This window comes from Salvelinus namaycush, chromosome 18 (genome assembly GCF_016432855.1).
Source record: "Salvelinus namaycush isolate Seneca chromosome 18, SaNama_1.0, whole genome shotgun sequence".
NCBI lineage: Eukaryota > Metazoa > Chordata > Actinopteri > Salmoniformes > Salmonidae > Salvelinus > Salvelinus namaycush.
Genome location: NC_052324.1, coordinates 4,401,162 through 4,417,559, shown reverse-complemented (window position 1 = coordinate 4,417,559; position 16,398 = coordinate 4,401,162). Strand labels below are relative to the sequence as shown.

Genomic DNA, 16,398 nt, shown 5'->3' with positions numbered 1-16,398 from the left:
GATTCAGTTAATTTGCATGGCAAAGAGGGACTTTGCAATTAATTGCAATTCATCTAATCACTCTTCATAACATTCTGGACTATATGCAAATTGCCATCATACAAACTGAGGCAGCAGACTTTGTGAAAATAAATATTTGTGTCATTCTCAAAACTTTTGGCCAGGACTGTACATTAGCAGGACAGCATCCCGGAGTCACCTCTTCACTGTTGACGTCGAGACTGGTGTTTTGCGGGTACTATTTAATGAAGCTGCCGTTGAGGACTTGTGAGGCCTCTGTTTCTCAAGCTAGACACTCTAATGTACTTGTCCTCTTGCTCAGTTGTGCACCGGGGCCTCCCACTCTTTCTATTCTGGTAAGGGCCAGTTTGCGCTTTTCTGTGAAGGGTGTAGTACACAGCGCTGTACGAGATCTTCAGTTTCTTGGCCATTTCTCGCATGGAATAGCCTTAATTTCTCAGAACAAGAATAGACTGACGAGTTATAGAAGAAAGTTATTTGTTTCTGGCCATTTTGAGCATGTAATCAAACCCACAAATGCTGGTGCTTCAGATACTCAACTAGTCTAAATAAGGACAGTTTTATTGCTTCTTTAATAAGGACAGCAGTTTTCAGCTGTGCTAACATAATGGCAAAAGGGTTTTCTAATGATCAATTAGGCTTTTAAAATGATAGAATTGGATTAGCTAACACAATGTGCCAATGGAACACAGGAGTGATGGTTGCTGATAATGGGCCTCTGTACGCCTATGTCGATATTGCATAAAAAATATGCCTTTTCCAGCTACAATAGTCATTAACAATGTCTACACTGTATTTCTGATCAATTTCATGTTATTTTAGTGGACAATTTTATTTGTCTTTTCTTTCAAAAACTAGGACATTTCGAAGTGACCGATAACTTTTGAACGGTACTGTACATATTACCTCAACTAACCGGTGACCCCGCACATTGACTCTGTACTGGTACCCTGTATATAGCCTCGCTATTGTTATTTTACTGCTGCTCTTTAATTATTTGTAACTGTTATTTTTTACTTAACACTTATTTTTTTCTTACCTGCATTGTTGGTTAAGGGCTTGTAAGTAAGCATTTCACCTGTTGTATTCAGCGCATGTGACAAATACAATTTGATTTACTTCCACGCTTGACAGACTACAGCTTCTGCAAGTATGAACATGCGCAATCAACCAGACGTAGAAAACAACCTCGTTTCAGTTTTAAATTAGCACTTGAGAATATTCCAGAGACGAGTTAGCCTACTGTTCAGCAGAGTTGAGAAAAGTTGAAGAGATCAAACATATGACAAAGAACCCCAAGTTGACACTTAACTCATGTTTTACACAAAGAAGATAGACAAGTTGAACAGTGAGAAATACAATAACATAACCAACCAAGGCAAGCTACACAGGCCTACTGTGGTCATAGAGTAACACCCTACATGCATTACTCACCATGACTCATCAAAGGAACATCCAGTAACTGTGCAATATCTTTAACGTGCTGGGGAAAGAAAAATTAGGTGTGTGCAGGGAAGTCACTACAAAAGTTCCATCCTGTTGCATAGCTATCTGGGGCTGAATCATAACACTGGGGCAATGAGGACAAGTGCAATACGGGTTTATTGTCAAATTGGTTCTTAAAATATTAACTTGATATATGTCACTTTGTCATATGAAGTCTTAAAGTCTGTTGTAATAAAGTGCAGAATTAAAGCAAGTTCCCTGGTGGAACTGTACATTTGTATGGTTCGGTCCTTAGCGAAATGTATTTCTAAAAATATGAAAAGCCCTTTAACCACATGAATAAAGCTAATGTGCAAGGTTATTTCACAAAGCTCAGCCCCACTGTACAAGGCCTCCCCTCTTTTCAATTAGAATACAATTGGACAAATATAAAGGTTTCACGTTTGGGTTAGTCAGAGCTCTGAAGAGTTTATACGATAATTGATATGCCGTACAAAGCTCAGATGTCAATGAATTTCCTGTAACCTCAAACTACATGCACGGCCATACTAGTATCCAGCTAACCTATGTCTATTGTTTTTGTGCTCAGCTCACCATAGAACAAATCAGGTTCAAAGGTCAATAACATGAAGCATAAGGGTTGCATACACTCCTACTCAAAATCTGCACACGATTACCTTTTACAGTTAACACCTGAAACCACGCAACACTACCAATCAAACAGCATTCAGCAATTGTCATATCCCTCTTTGCTTAGTGTAACAAATGATGGAAACAAAGGAACAGGCAGTCACCACATATAATGCAAAATATTGCACAGACAAGTGCTAAAACAGAACAGTCGCATATCATAGCCTGTGCATAGGAGGAATAAAGCACTTACGGTATTTGCAAACATTACCACTTCATAAAGCTTCATGGTTTTGATAGAGAAATGAGTTAATTCCATTACACTCAACAACACCGATACAAAACCATGACAACATAACCATTGAATGAGAGCATAATGAATGTATGATTAAAGTGAAGAGTCCATATATTGGCAACATAGTAATGGAAAAAAAGTCCCAGCATTCCACCATCTTTGCATAGATAGAAAGAAACAAAGAGATGGGGGCATGGAGAAATCTCTCAATGATATCTTAATAAATAGCATGGAAAATGTAGAAATTAGTAAGCTAAAGATATTGTGCATGCACATATTTTAAAAATCCCCATCAGTTTGCCACAGAGCTATAAATGGGGGCTGCACTTCCTGATTTGCCCTATTTTTTCAGCCATGTACATTGTCTAATTTGCTGATGGTCCCTAACTAGCCCCATAGAAATATCTAATGTCAAACCAAATTGGCCATGGGAATTACTATGGTTGCGTGCAGCTCTGCTCCAAATTGATGATTACTTGGTTGCTGCCAGCTGTGGGCAGGATTGAAATAAACCCAACCCGAGGAAAAAAATGTTAGGGTACTCCTCATTCCGTGACATACCATTTTTTCCTATCATCTCGCAAATCTCAGTTTTGGACGAGACAGACGTTGACCAAAATGATCCTATTTACACTTTGTGGTCAATTTTGACACTACAATAAATGTTTGACTCATATCGATGCCACATAGGCTGTTTTCAAAACAAGAAGTTGCTTTTTAGGGGCAGTTGCTTTTTAATTCTGGCTTCGCAGGGGGGGTAGGGTTCACACAATGTTCATCATGGACTTCAATAAAATCAAAAAGAGTGCACATGGGGTGAGAAGAATGGTGGCACACATGTCTTTAATAGTCATTATCTGTGGAGAAGCACAAAGGCCTCTAGCTTCTCTGGGATGTTGCCTCTGTAGCAGAGGCTGTGCTTGATGATAGCCCGCGCAGCCAGACACTGCAGGGTGGTGTGGTTGATGGGCTGGATCAGGTTCTTGGCCATCTCCTTCTCGTCCAGCAGGTCGCAGGCCGTCTGCTTCAGGGAGTTGGTGCTGTCAAAGTGAGTTCCGCAGGAGATCAGCAGGTTCATGATGTCCGGGTGGTTGTTGGAGGCGGCCACATGCAAGGGGCTGTTGTTGTCCTCGTCGCGGCAGTTGACGTCCGCCCCACACTCCAGTAGGATAGAGGTGACCTGGAAAGAGGGGAACTTACAGACAGGATAGCGGCCCACGCAGGTGGTGTTCCTGTCCACGGCCAGGTGGAGCGGGCTGTAGCCATTCTTCCCGCAGGGCTGCAGCTTGAGGAACCTGTAGATGGTCTCCTTCTTGAAATGGTCCTGCTCCACGGTACAGGGGACCTTCTCCAGCAGGCAGATGAGATGCAGGATGATGGAGAGAGCCTTGCTGAGCTGAGCCAGGTCAGGCTGGGTTTGTTTCACCGCACGTTCAATCTCCAGCACGCTCTTACTGAGGATGCCCATGAGGTCGTTGAAGGAGACCGAAGTGCCCAGAAGGCCTTTAGCACGGTCCTGGAGCATGAAGGAGAATAGCTCAGCGAAGGACAGCAGGCTGCTGGCTGTCATGGGGCTGAGGGGGTCCAAGTTGCTCTGCTGCATGTCAAGGGCATACTTCCAAAGGTTAATGCAGCGCTCAAAATTCCCAGAGTCAGCGTATACAGCTCCCCGGTAGCGGATGTAGTAAGAGGTGTCGGGGTGGGAGGGGCCCAGGATGCGCTCTCTAATGAGCAGGGCCTGCATCCTCATCTCATCTGGGTCTGAGATCAGGCTGTCTAGCTCCTCCCCATTACTTACTTCCCTGGCATAGTCATAGGCCATGATCAACTGCTTTGGCTCTGCTTTGTTAAGAAATGTTTTGCTGTCACTGTATCTCAGGTCCATGGCCCTCTTCCAGTACTTTAATGCCCCAAGAAGATCCCTCTTTTTGTCCACAAAAGTAGCACCAAGCAGTTCGAGGGCATTTATCCTCTCCATGTGGTTTGTTTGCTGGTGTTGTGTCAGATAGTCAACAATGTTAGTGTGGCCAGTCACACTAGCAGACAGCAGTGGGGTCATTCCATAACCATCCTTCTCCATGGTGGCACCATATTTTAGCAGCATCTTCATTATCTCCAAGCTACCAGATTCAGCACAGTCATGTAATGCTGTGTTACCTGTGAAGAAAGAAATACTAATACATGTTTTGCAAACTGGAAACCATTTTTGCAGACATTCTAGCAATAAATAAATATATATTCAAATGTATATTCAAATTCATTGAAAGTAGATGTTTAAGTGAAGAGACAAAAAGGTTACATTTGCTACATTTCATAACTAAATATGTTTGTCAAATAACTTGGTAAGCAAATGTCTTCCCACATGCTTGCCTGTAACCCTTTCCCTCTAGGAGTAGACCAGGGTGATGTAAGCAATGTGCCAATCTAAGCACCTGCCAAGGGGGTAAAATTCTCATGGATTGGGACAGATCTTGTGAGTGGGCTATTGCAAGGCTTACATTTATAACAGGCCTGGGTGGCATCACGTCCCCTAATTGGTTTAAACACAAATTACTCCAGCTTGTTAGTTGACCTGATTAGATGTCCAAATGGAGGATTTACCTCAAGACTGTCTGAAAAAACATACACAGGTTTGGCAAATTGTATCAGACAAATGTGATCTGCATTTAACAGCAAATTACTGAATGTTTCATCATTTTGGTTATGATCTGTCATGACATAACAGAGCAATGCACCTGCCAGGTACTAGGCCTTATCTCGTTGCTCAGGTAGACCCAGGGATATAAAATAAAGGGAAATAAACGTTTGAATGCGTGACCTCACCTTTAACACTTTTCCTGTTAACATCAGCGTCTTTCTCCAATAGATACTGGGCAATTTCCTTGTGTCCTTTGTAACACGAGATCATGAGGCATGTGTGACCATGTCTGTTTGCTACTTCCAGGTCTGCCTTGTGCTCTACCAGGTATTTGACAATGTCCAGATGCCCATCGAAGCAAGCTGCTCTCAGGGGGGTGGAATTGGTGAGTGTTGTATTGTTCACAGAGGCACCGTGGCCAAGTAAAGATTGCACTACTTTCAGGTGTCCTGCTGCTGAGGCAGCCCATAGAGGGGGGGCACCTTCGATAGTCTCTCCATCAAAATTCACTGACCCCCCAACCTCAACGGGTGCGCAGCAACACTCCAAAAGATATTCCACTAAATCCAGGTGTCCGTATCTTGCAGCCATAAGCAAAGAGGTCGCACCGTTGGTTTTCTCTGCCATTAATTTGGTAACCTCTACGCCAGTTTTGTTCTCCAAAAGTTTCTGAAGCAACCGTAGCTTGCCATCTCTGGCTGCATTGAACACCGCCGTTTGTAAATCCATTTATGCAGCTTTGTTCACGGACACAGTTGATTAAGACACGAGCGTCTTGATACAAGTATGTGGCAGGTGTTGAACAGAAGCCTTTGTTTGTGGCGCTAGCTAGCCTTGAATAGTTTGGCACGCGATACTAGGTGACTAGCTAACTACGTATTGCTAAATTAGCCAAATGGGAGGCAGAAATCAGCCAGCTAGCGACTGGAAAACGTATATATTAACACTGGCATGTTCTGCTTTCCCCTCTTCTCGATTGAAAGTTTGTTGGCGACGGAAATATAGCTAACTTAATAAAATTGGCTGGGTAGCTAGCTACGGCACTGTTCAACCAAATACCATGGGTGTAAAAATCTGTTGCGAACCCGACAACTCCAAACGGGAAACGATAGTTTACTGGGCACATTCAGGTAGGTCCCGCCCTGTTCCTTTTGGTTGTTAAACGGTAAAAAGTTTGCGTAATGAATACATCCTAGGGGTGTAATCATTAGCAAAACAGTTGAAAAACATTACGTTATGCAACTAAAACGAGTTTCTATTGGACAAATGCAGATAGATCCCTCCCTGTTTCGTCCCGTTCGCTTCCGTCTGAGAAACGTTTTGCAAAAGAATCGGCGTAATGAATACGCCCCAGCTAGGCGTGTTCAGTCTACGCTGTCCGACGTCCTTTTCAATTTCATCAAGCAGTTTTTGGGGGGGATTAGCCTTAATTCTGCATGTCATTTCCCCACAGAACCATGTGTAAATCGACGTATATCTAGATGTTTTATCCAGTTTAAATATCAAGAAATACGGTGAGGCCAGAACATCCGCCCCGCTTGGTATTTAATGTATAACTACGCTAGCTAGCCAACATTGTCCAGCAGCCGAAGTCGTTTGAGATGCGTTCTTTTTCTTCGTTGATCAGCTTGTTGTGTTGTAAATTTTTCCCGCCCGTTAAATCGATCCCAGAGGGAATAACACAAGAAAATCTAGCTAGTATGGCTATTTTTCTATAATGTTTCTTGGCGGGGGGCGGGCAAATTTGTCCACCCACCACACTGGTTAGATCATCACGACTCAATGGGCGGATTCGATTATGCTGAGGTGTGGGACACGTGACAGAAACGGGCAAAAACGGCGAGGGAGGAGCACTATTTCAAATCGAAAAGTAATCTGCACCGCTCGGTTGTCAACAATTAGGCAGCGTAGTGCATCGCCCTGAAACATACATATATTTTTCATGAAATATTGTAACGACCCTTATTGTAACGACCCCACAATGCGCGGATATCGGCTATGCCGTGGGAGCATGCTTTTGCGGCACAGTCGATAGCGCGCTGGACTTCGGGCTAGAAAGTCGAGGGTTCGAGACCAGCTCCCTGCCTGTTTCATTACAATATGTTTGCATTTTCAAACTACTTTTCATTGTGAAGGTATATTAAACATTTTTATCAAAATAAATCACTTTTGCATGTGAAAACTCAGAATCCTACTCATTACTCCAAGTGCTTGGTTACGTCACATTTGTTTTGAGCAGATCTCGCCGTTTGGCTTTGAACGGGGCACCTGTGGCTCACGCCCGGAGGCAGCCCGGTTCCAAAACAAATGTAATCAACTGTAACCCAGTGCACAATACGCCTACACGGACAGATTAATCGAGTCCCCTCATTTCCCAGAGTACACTGCTGTCAATTCGAAAACGATGCGTTTTTTTAAATTTACTATTTATTGAAAAGGAAACCATCCAATCACATAGCTTGTATTCGCTTACGCAATAGCAGTTAAAGGAAAATACCCGACTCCATCAGTTTAGGAGATGAGCAAGATGTCATTACAGTTTTTGGGGTTTGTAGTGAATAAAATTGGCATCTGCGCATAAAACTGTATTAAACGAATAATAACATATTTGCATATCCTTACAGGCAGATGGTGATTGCATTGCATATATTTTGTTGGCTACTACCACCTCCTGGAGGTTGAGTGAACAATGTACAGAGGATGTTTTTTTTTCTGTGATCAATTATTTGATAAACAAGCACCGAGTGTGTATATAGAATCAAGATTAATTTGAGAAAAAGTGTAATACTTTCTGCAGTTCTTGAAATCATCACATGACAATGTAATCATAAAATGTTTCATTACACATTTCTCGGTGTTGTATACAACCGCACCTTTCATGATGTTCACAAGTGTACATGGCCCACAAGCTGTGTCCTTTGTAAAGAACAAAATTAAATACTTGTTGATCATTAGCAACCTGAGCAGTGAGTGGATTTTAACATATCAGCTATTCCTGATGATACTGATAAAATATTCTGCATCACAATATAGAGGTAATTGTCAAAATTAATGGAAACAAGTAAATGAGGGATACAAAGTATATTGAAAGCAGGCACTTCCACACAGGTGTGGTTCTTGAGTTAATTAAGCAATTAACATCCCATCATGCTTAGGGTCATCTTAAAAAATGCTGGGCAGACCATTATTTTGCCCCATAGGATGACAATGTACCCATCCACAGGGCACTGAATGGTTTGATGAGCATGAAAAACATATGCCATGGCCGTCTGTCACCCAATTGAACACTTGTGGGAGATTCTGGAGCGGCATCTGAGGAAGCATTTCCACCACCAACAAAACACTAAATTATGGAATTTCTCATGGAAGAATGTTGTCGCATCCCTCCAATAAGGTTCCAGACACTTGTAGAATCTGCCACGGTGCATTGAAGCTGTTCTAGCTTGTGGTGGCCCAATGCTCTATTAAGACACTTTATGTTGTCTCCTTTATATTGGCAGTTGCCTGTAAATGCTATCTATTTATGTGGCTCAGTTTATTCATTGATTGAATATTGAAGGTCTGACAATGGGTTTACCAGAATGTTTATTAAGCTATGCAAATAAGGAAACAATTCCTTGTACTACCAACAAGCTGATGACTGTGCAGAAACAATCATGAACAGTACGCAAACATATGACCACACACATGCCTAATATGAAATAAATTAAATAATTTTGTGCTTACACCAGCTTCATATTTATGTTTTAACCATATAAACCAAAACAAAACACCAGTTACAATAAAGAGATAGTTAAACTCCTAGTCAAGGTCCATCCACCCAAAACAACCTCTGCTTGCCACAAGCCTGTTGAGTGGAATCTCACATTAAAAACAAACCAATTGTTTACAACACAGAGTACTTTTGATTTGTTTGATATCACAACTTGAATCTAACAACCAAGTTTGAATTGTCATTACTAAGGAAGCGAGAACTGTGCACAAATTAAATTCTGCAACTATGATTTAATGTATCAAGTAGGTGTCAAATTAGAACTGCAAGACGGGCTACCAGTTTGTTCACATTATTCTGGTAAACAGTGTTGTAAAAAACAATGACAATATGCACCCACATGATAAATACGTTGTTGCATTTCCAACATTATTTGCTAGATTTTATTTAGATAATCCAGTGGGTTTTTAAAAGTAACTTCAAAGCCTGAACGTACCTTATCTAATTCTATGAATGGCATCTATAAAAAACATTCTGCCATGAACTGTTGTTGGTGGCGTTGGATCTGAAGTCCCTTGTGGAGGTGACCGGGATGAGATGCTGTGGGATGTTAGGATCCAACACGCGTGGTGGTGGTCTTCCTGTCAGAAAAGAAGCTTCTCAGCAAGACCACCTGGCTGATGCTGACTACCAGCAAAATGAAGGCCTCCCCAATGGACCAGAAAGCCACTCTTGTGTTAAGGTCCTCGGCACGGCTGCGTCCCTGAGCCTCCCGCAGACGGAAATGTGTCTGATAGTCAATGACCGATTTCAGGGCCTCATGAATGGACACGCAGGCAGACTCCATCTGAAACAGGTATTTACAGGCTTAAAAAAGGCATACAAGATCCCTGTATGGTTTGACATGCAAGCACTGCAAATAACCAGAAATCTATGCCTATGCACACAGTTCTTTCCATTATGTTTCTGCCAAATGGGGAAAACTGAAATCCAATAGCATTTAATTCTGTTGTAGAGAATTAACAGATTGTTTTGATTGAACTGCCATATTGAATATTGCACAGAAAAACACCTCTCAGCAATAGTCATCAACAACAGACCTACCTGGGTTAAAGCAGTGACCCTGTTCTCATTGGGGAAAAGTGGGGGATCCTCTCCAACTTGGAAATCGAAGTAGACGGTCTTATGCGTGAAGGTGGAAAACTCATTGCTGAAGCAGAACTTATATGTTCCGTTCTTGGCAGCCGTGAATGTAAAGCTGTCATACTGCTTCTTCATTTCTTTGTAAAGAACAGTACCATCTGCATCCTCTAGACGACAGTCAACATCGTAATGCCCGCCAGTGACAACCTAGAGAGAAAATATTTTGTTTAAAATACAGCCTAGCAATTTAGCTATAGTTATTCCCATAACTCCATGTCATAATGTGAGGGCCTCAATCAACTTACCTGGAACTCAAGTGTACACTTGGTGCCAATGGTAATATCTTCATAGAAACACTGTTTTGCGTTATCTGGAAGCTCAAACGTAAGCTCGGAGCCAAACGTCCAACCACAGAGCAGGTGGGCCCAAAGAACCTGCACCAACACTCTGATGGTACCATGATAGCTGTACATCGTGGCTGGTGGAAGAGTGGTAATCTGATATAGCTGTGAACCTGCAAACCAATACTATTTCTAGATCACTTCAAACAAATATCTAAATAAGAAAAACGTATACATTGACATGTGAACTAACAACATATGACTGAAATGGAATGGTCTACAGACCAAACGCGGAATTCACAATTGACTAGCTTGATACGCTAATTTAGATAGCTAGCTGACATGGCCGATTCATTTGCAATCTGTTTTTATTAGAATTTGAGTTGGCAAGATTAACTAGGTTTACAATGAACAATTACAATAATTTATTGTACACATATTTTAAGTCATCGTTGAATAGCATGCTATTTTAGTTCAATATTGTGGTTAATTCAAGCTACTCACTTTAGATCCCTCATCCGGATGAAAGTAGCTACTAGGAGACGTAGCATCAACGAATCACCCCATTGGCTAACATGAAATGGGCCAGCCTCCGTTCTTCTACCATTGGTCAGAATTATCGGAGGAAGCACTATAACAGGAGGTGCGTTCAGTTTGCTTGAACGTTTGCTACCTTGCGAAACGGTTTGTACTGTACGACACGTTTCCCCAATACGTTCTTGAACAGCATTTGACGTACGTTTGCTGGGTGTGGCTTGAAGCAATGAGTGACATATAAAGGGCAGCTGCCACGCTGACAGCGTTGCCCAATCCCTCCCCGTTTTGCAACTGGTGGTTCGTTACAGCACCGTTTCCGTTCAATAAAACGTTCCAGAACGTAAACAATTAAGGAACGCAGCCAAGGTCATAGCTAGAAGCTTTTGTCAAATTAACGTCGAATTAGTTTTGCACTTTAGCTAACCCTAACCCCTTTCCTAACCTTAACATAATTATCCTAACCTGCTAATTGGACAAAAGCTGTAGCAATTCTAGCTATGACCCCCCCCCCCCCCCCCCACACTCCAGTCTTGTTACTGTTAAATTTGTCAATATCACTTCGCTTGCAAATACTTGTCAATGTTTGTCAGATTTTTGTAACCCCACCAGACTAACATTTGAATAAACCATGTGATCCCTTGTGGTGTCACTTACCATAGGCCTACCTAAGGCCCAAAGGGAATTTGACTAACAACTGATACCAGGGTCAGATTATTCTTCCAATCTATCTACAGCTACATACCTCGGCTACTAAACACATACTTTGACCACACATTCATAGCAACAGGAAGTAGGGGTTTTGATGGTGCTGCAGCACCCCCTGAAAGATCTGTATAAAAAAAACACTCACCAAAGTAGTAGACTGGCCCTTTACCAGTCCTGTACTAGCAGACAGATATAGCCATCTGTAGCTCTGGCCAACATTTGTTTGTTGTAAAAAAAAAAATCCGTCCCTCTTAACAGGACTGGCCCTGTCAATCACCCTTCACAACTCTGTTCATTCAAACAATCAGGGCGCTTGGACACACTCCAGGGCTCAGCCACACACCTCAAGTTAGAGAGCATGTTCACCTCAGGCCCAGCTCCAAGAAGGGCTTAGCCCTTCATTTGAAACTTGTGCCCACTTAGTTTTAGTTTCACGTTCCTATATAAAAATAGCAAAAAAGTTCAAATGATTGAGTGACAGGTTGGTGTGATATTTGTATCTCTGCATCAGCACAATGGTGGACAGTACAGTAGGAGGGCTATGGAAAGCCCCAGTGGCAGTTAGGTATTTATTTATTTATTTAGTCAGTTAAGAACAAATTCTTGTTTTACAATGACGGCCTACCCCAGCCAAACCCAGACGACACTGGGCCAATTGTGCGCCATCCTATGGGACTTCCGATCATGGCCGGTTGTGACACAGCCTGGGATCAAATCAGGGTCTGTAGGGACACCTCAAGCACCGAGATGCAGTGCCTTAGACCGCTGTGCCACTCGGGAGTAAAGGTATGACTCTGTAGGGTTTCCATAAACGCGGGAAAAAACGCTTCTCATCTTTGGTAGGCTAAGTGAATAACAACGTGATACGCCTCTGCCTGTAAAATTATATTATTTATAAGGGCGGGGTCAAGTTTATAGTTGAAGCTGCTTCACTCAACTCTGCCTCACGCCCCATCACTATAGAGTTTAGTTAGCTTAGCTTAGCTATCAAAGCATTGGTGTTATTAGCCTTCACCTATTTAGCTAGCACAAACCAGCTAAGCTGCCACAATGGGTATCAGAAATTGGCTTTGCCAAAGTACCCAAACATAGTCTAAGGAGAAGGGGACACCTGGCTACTGTGTCAGTGGTTGTTAAAAGTTGTGACAGCATTGTGAAGTTCCTCTCTGACATTGAATGCACGTGTTCGTACAACACAGAAGTAGAGTCACTCGAGGCTACAGGGCCGCTGAAGGCGGTGACTGACCCAGGCTTTGTTACAGCCACCATGGTACACAGAATCCTCAGTCTTCTCGATCCTCCAAACAAATGACTCCAGGCAAAAGCAACCAATCTTTACACTGGAGTCAAAGTGGTCCGCATTGCGTTGGAGTGCGTTGAGAAGCTGAGGCACAGTGCAGTGGCACCACCAGCTCCAAGCAAACTACAACGTTATCTAAGTAAAATCTCCAGCAATACGTGGTGGACAGTACAGTAGGCCAGCAGGAAAGAGGAGAAGAGACTGTGTAATAGACTGTACTTCAACACGTTTGATGCTGTCATTGGTGAATTGTCAGAACACAACACCCAATTGGTGGAGGCCCTGTGTGCCCCTTGACCCAGAGAGCCATGACTTTCTAGATGTGAAAAAGGTGAAACCAGTGCTGGATCTAAGCAAACAGATTTGGTGCTAGCTGAGTTTAGTGTTGCTTGCCAGTTTTTGCAGACTGAAATCGCCAGCTCCAATGAGGACAAATGGACACCACTTGATATCCTGCAACAATTCTCTGGGCCTCTCTCCGCTATGCCGACCATGCTTACGGCACTGAAACATGTATTGACTTTTGGGGCGTCCACAGCTACATGCGAGAACTCATTTTCCACTTTGACAAACGTGTTCAGTCAGCACAGAAGAAGCATGCTCAACTAATCCAATTGGCATTTGAGGGAAATCTGGAACTAAGGAAGTTCCACAGAGCATCAAGGAGGCTGCAACTCTTCTGAAAAGGTAAGAAACAATCTAGCTGGTTGGTTTTCCTCTGAATCTTGGTGGTATAGCCAGTGGCGTCATTTCAATAAAACCTAGGGTATGGAATGGCAAAATAACTTCTCTAGCCAGCCTATGTTTAAAACGGCTTTGCTTTATTGTGTAGGGCACTGTCCATGGTGCTGATAGAGCACAATGGAGTTTTCACGCCAACCTGTCACTTCTTGGTCAAAAGCAGTCAATGGTCTCAGCATTTGAACTTTTATGTGTATTGTGGTATAGTGTGATATAAGCAGAATTCAAAATAATTACAATGCAAGAACCCAAATGACACCCCTGGGTATAGCGACATGTCGGTATGTTTCATCATAGAAATAGATACCATCTATTATGGTTTTCTTGGAAGCCTATTAGTTTTTGTGGTTATAAATGGAACTGTACGTATTCGAAACGTGCTTATGGTAGGCTGGCATTGCTTAATTAATTACGTAGGTTGAATTTGATCCACAGAAGTGTATTGTGCCATATCACAATGTTGCTGTACTCATGAGTGGCATGATTTTTCATGTTTGAAGCGGGCCTACAGGCCTACTTTTTTGGCAAGACAGCTGCATCTCACTGTAGTAGGCTGTAGGCTGTTTTGGTTATTTGAATCGCCATTCGCTTTTTCTTTAATGTATTTGTTTACTGTTAATGTAACTAGCCTAAATACAGATTGTGTCACCGATAAAAACATTTGCTTACTAGGCCTACGTGGTACTGGGTACTGGGGAGAACGGGCTTGTGGTATTGCCTGGAGTGGAATGGGTGGAATGATGTCAAATACATCAAACACACGGTTTCCAGGTGTTTGATGCCATTCCATTTGCTCTGCTCCGGCCATTATAATTAGTCATTTTCCCCTCAGCAGCTTCCTGAAGTTACGGCTGCATTCAGATACACTGTTTGTAATAGGTGATTTACAGCATTTGTGTTGTAGCCTATATTCATTACCAAAAGTGTGTAGAGCGCTGTCCATTGTGCTGATACAGCGCAGCGGAGATAGGCAACATATTTCGTGCCAACCTGTTACTTCAAAAGCACTCAATCAATGGTCTCGGAGTCTCTGCATTTGAACTTTGTTTATTGTGGTACAGTGTGATATACAGTGCCTTCGGAAAGTATTCAGACCCCTTGACTTTTTCCAGATTTTGTTAGGTTACAGCCTTGTTTTAAAATTGATTAAATTATTTCCCCGCCTCGTCAATTTACACACAGTACCCCATAATGACAAAGCAAAAACAAGTTTTTAGAAATGTTTGCTAATTTATGAAAATAAAAAATATATCACATTTACATAAGCATTCAGACCCTTTACTCACTACTTTATTGAAGCACCTTTGGCAGCGATTACAGCCTCGAGTCTTCTTGGGTAGGATGCTACAAGCTTGGCACACCTGTATTTAAAAATATATATATATTTCACCTTTATTTAACCAAGTAGGCAAGTTGAGAACAAGTTCTCAATTACAATTGCGACCTGGCCAAGATAAAGCAAAGCAGTTCGACACATACAACAACATAGAGTTACACATGGAGTGAAACAAACATACAGTCAATAATGCAGTAGAAAAATAAGTCTATATACAATGTGAGCAAATGAGGTGAGATAAGGGAGGTAAAGGCAAAAAAAGGCCATGGTGGCGAAATAAATACAATATAGCAAGTAAAACACTGGAATGGTAGATTTGCAGTGGAAGAATGTGCAAAGTAGAAATAATGGGGTGCAAAGGAGCAAAATAAATAAATACAGTAGGGGAGAGGTAGTTGTTTGGGCTAAATTATAGATGGGCTATGTACAGGTGCAGTAATCTGTGAGCTGCTCTGACAGCTGGTGCTTAAAGCTAGTGAGGGAGATAAGTGTTTCCAGTTTCAGAGATTTTTGTAGTTCGTTCCAGTCATTGGCAGCAGAGAACTGGAAAGGAGAGGCGGCCAAAGGAGGAATTGGCTTTGGGGGTGACCAGAGAGATATACCTGCTGGAGCGCGTGCTACAGGTGGGTGCTGCTATGGTGACCAGCGAGCTGAGATAAGGGGGGACTTTAACAAGCAGGGTCTTGTAGATGACCTGGAGCCAGTGGGTTTGGCGACGAGTATGAAGCGAGGGCCAGCCAACGAGAGCGTACAGGTCGCGGTGGTGGGTAGTATATGTGGCTTTGGTGACAAAACGGATGGCACTGTGATAGACTGCATCCAATTTATTGAGTAGGGTATTGGAGGCTATTTTGTAAATGACATTGCCGAAGTCGAGGATCAGTAGGATGGTCAGTTTTACAAGGGTATGTTTGGCAGCTTGAGTGAAGGATGCTTTGTTGCGAAATAGGAAGCCAATTCTAGATTTCACTTTGGATTGGAGATGTTTGATGTCAGTCTGGAAGGAGAGTTTACAGTCTAACCAGACACCTAGGTATTTGTAGTTGTCCACATATTCTAAGTCAGAACCGTCCAGAGTAGTGATGCTGGACGGGCGGGCAGGTGCAGGCAGCGATCGGGCGAGGCAATCATTTGAGAAACCAAGGCTATCGAGTCTGCCGATGAGGATGTGGTGATTGACAGAGTCGAAAGCCCTGGCCAGGTCAATGAATACGGCTGCACAGTATTGTTTCTTATCGATGGCGGTTAAGATATCGTTTAGGACCTTGAGCGTGGCTGAGGTGCACCGATGACCAGCTCTGAAACCAGATTGCATAGCGGAGAAGGTGCGGTGGGATTCGAAATGGTCGGTAATCTGTTTGTTGACTTGGCTTTCGAAGACCTTAGAAAGGCAGGGTAGGATAGATATAGGTCTGTAGCAGTTTGGGTCAAGAGTGTCCCCCCCTTTGAAGAGGGGGATGACCGCAGCTGCTTTCGGGAATCTCAGACGACATGAAAGAAAGGTTGAACAGGCTAGTAATACGGGTTGCAACAATTTTGGCAGATAGTTTTAG

The 16,398-nt window shown here is 42.7% G+C and overlaps 2 protein-coding genes across 5 annotated transcripts; both read right to left on the bottom strand.

Annotated features, from left to right (window-relative positions):
• Positions 1-1,605: 1,605 nt before the first annotated feature.
• Positions 1,606-6,800, bottom strand: LOC120063033 (protein fem-1 homolog C). The gene is made up of 2 exons (XM_039013148.1): positions 5,216-6,800; positions 1,606-4,549 (listed from the first exon to the last, which is right to left on the bottom strand). Exons 1-2 carry the CDS (start codon positions 5,757-5,759, stop codon positions 3,246-3,248), a joined length of 1,848 nt encoding a protein of 615 aa, XP_038869076.1. The 5' UTR covers positions 5,760-6,800; the 3' UTR covers positions 1,606-3,245.
• Positions 6,801-8,597: 1,797 nt separating this feature from the next.
• Positions 8,598-11,690, bottom strand: LOC120063032 (transmembrane emp24 domain-containing protein 7-like). Of its 4 annotated transcripts, none has more exons than XM_039013145.1 (4): positions 11,614-11,690; positions 10,191-10,399; positions 9,847-10,092; positions 8,598-9,589 (listed from the first exon to the last, which is right to left on the bottom strand). In XM_039013145.1, exons 2-4 carry the CDS (start codon positions 10,356-10,358, stop codon positions 9,353-9,355), a joined length of 651 nt encoding a protein of 216 aa, XP_038869073.1. In that variant the 5' UTR covers positions 10,359-10,399; positions 11,614-11,690; the 3' UTR covers positions 8,598-9,352. The 4 variants fall into 4 exon arrangements, with proteins under 4 accessions (XP_038869073.1, XP_038869075.1, XP_038869074.1 ...); XM_039013147.1 differs by having other exon boundaries at positions 10,191-10,363; positions 11,614-11,660; XM_039013146.1 differs by lacking the exon at positions 11,614-11,690 and adding an exon at positions 10,731-10,923 and having other exon boundaries at positions 10,191-10,363.
• Positions 11,691-16,398: the final 4,708 nt, after the last annotated feature.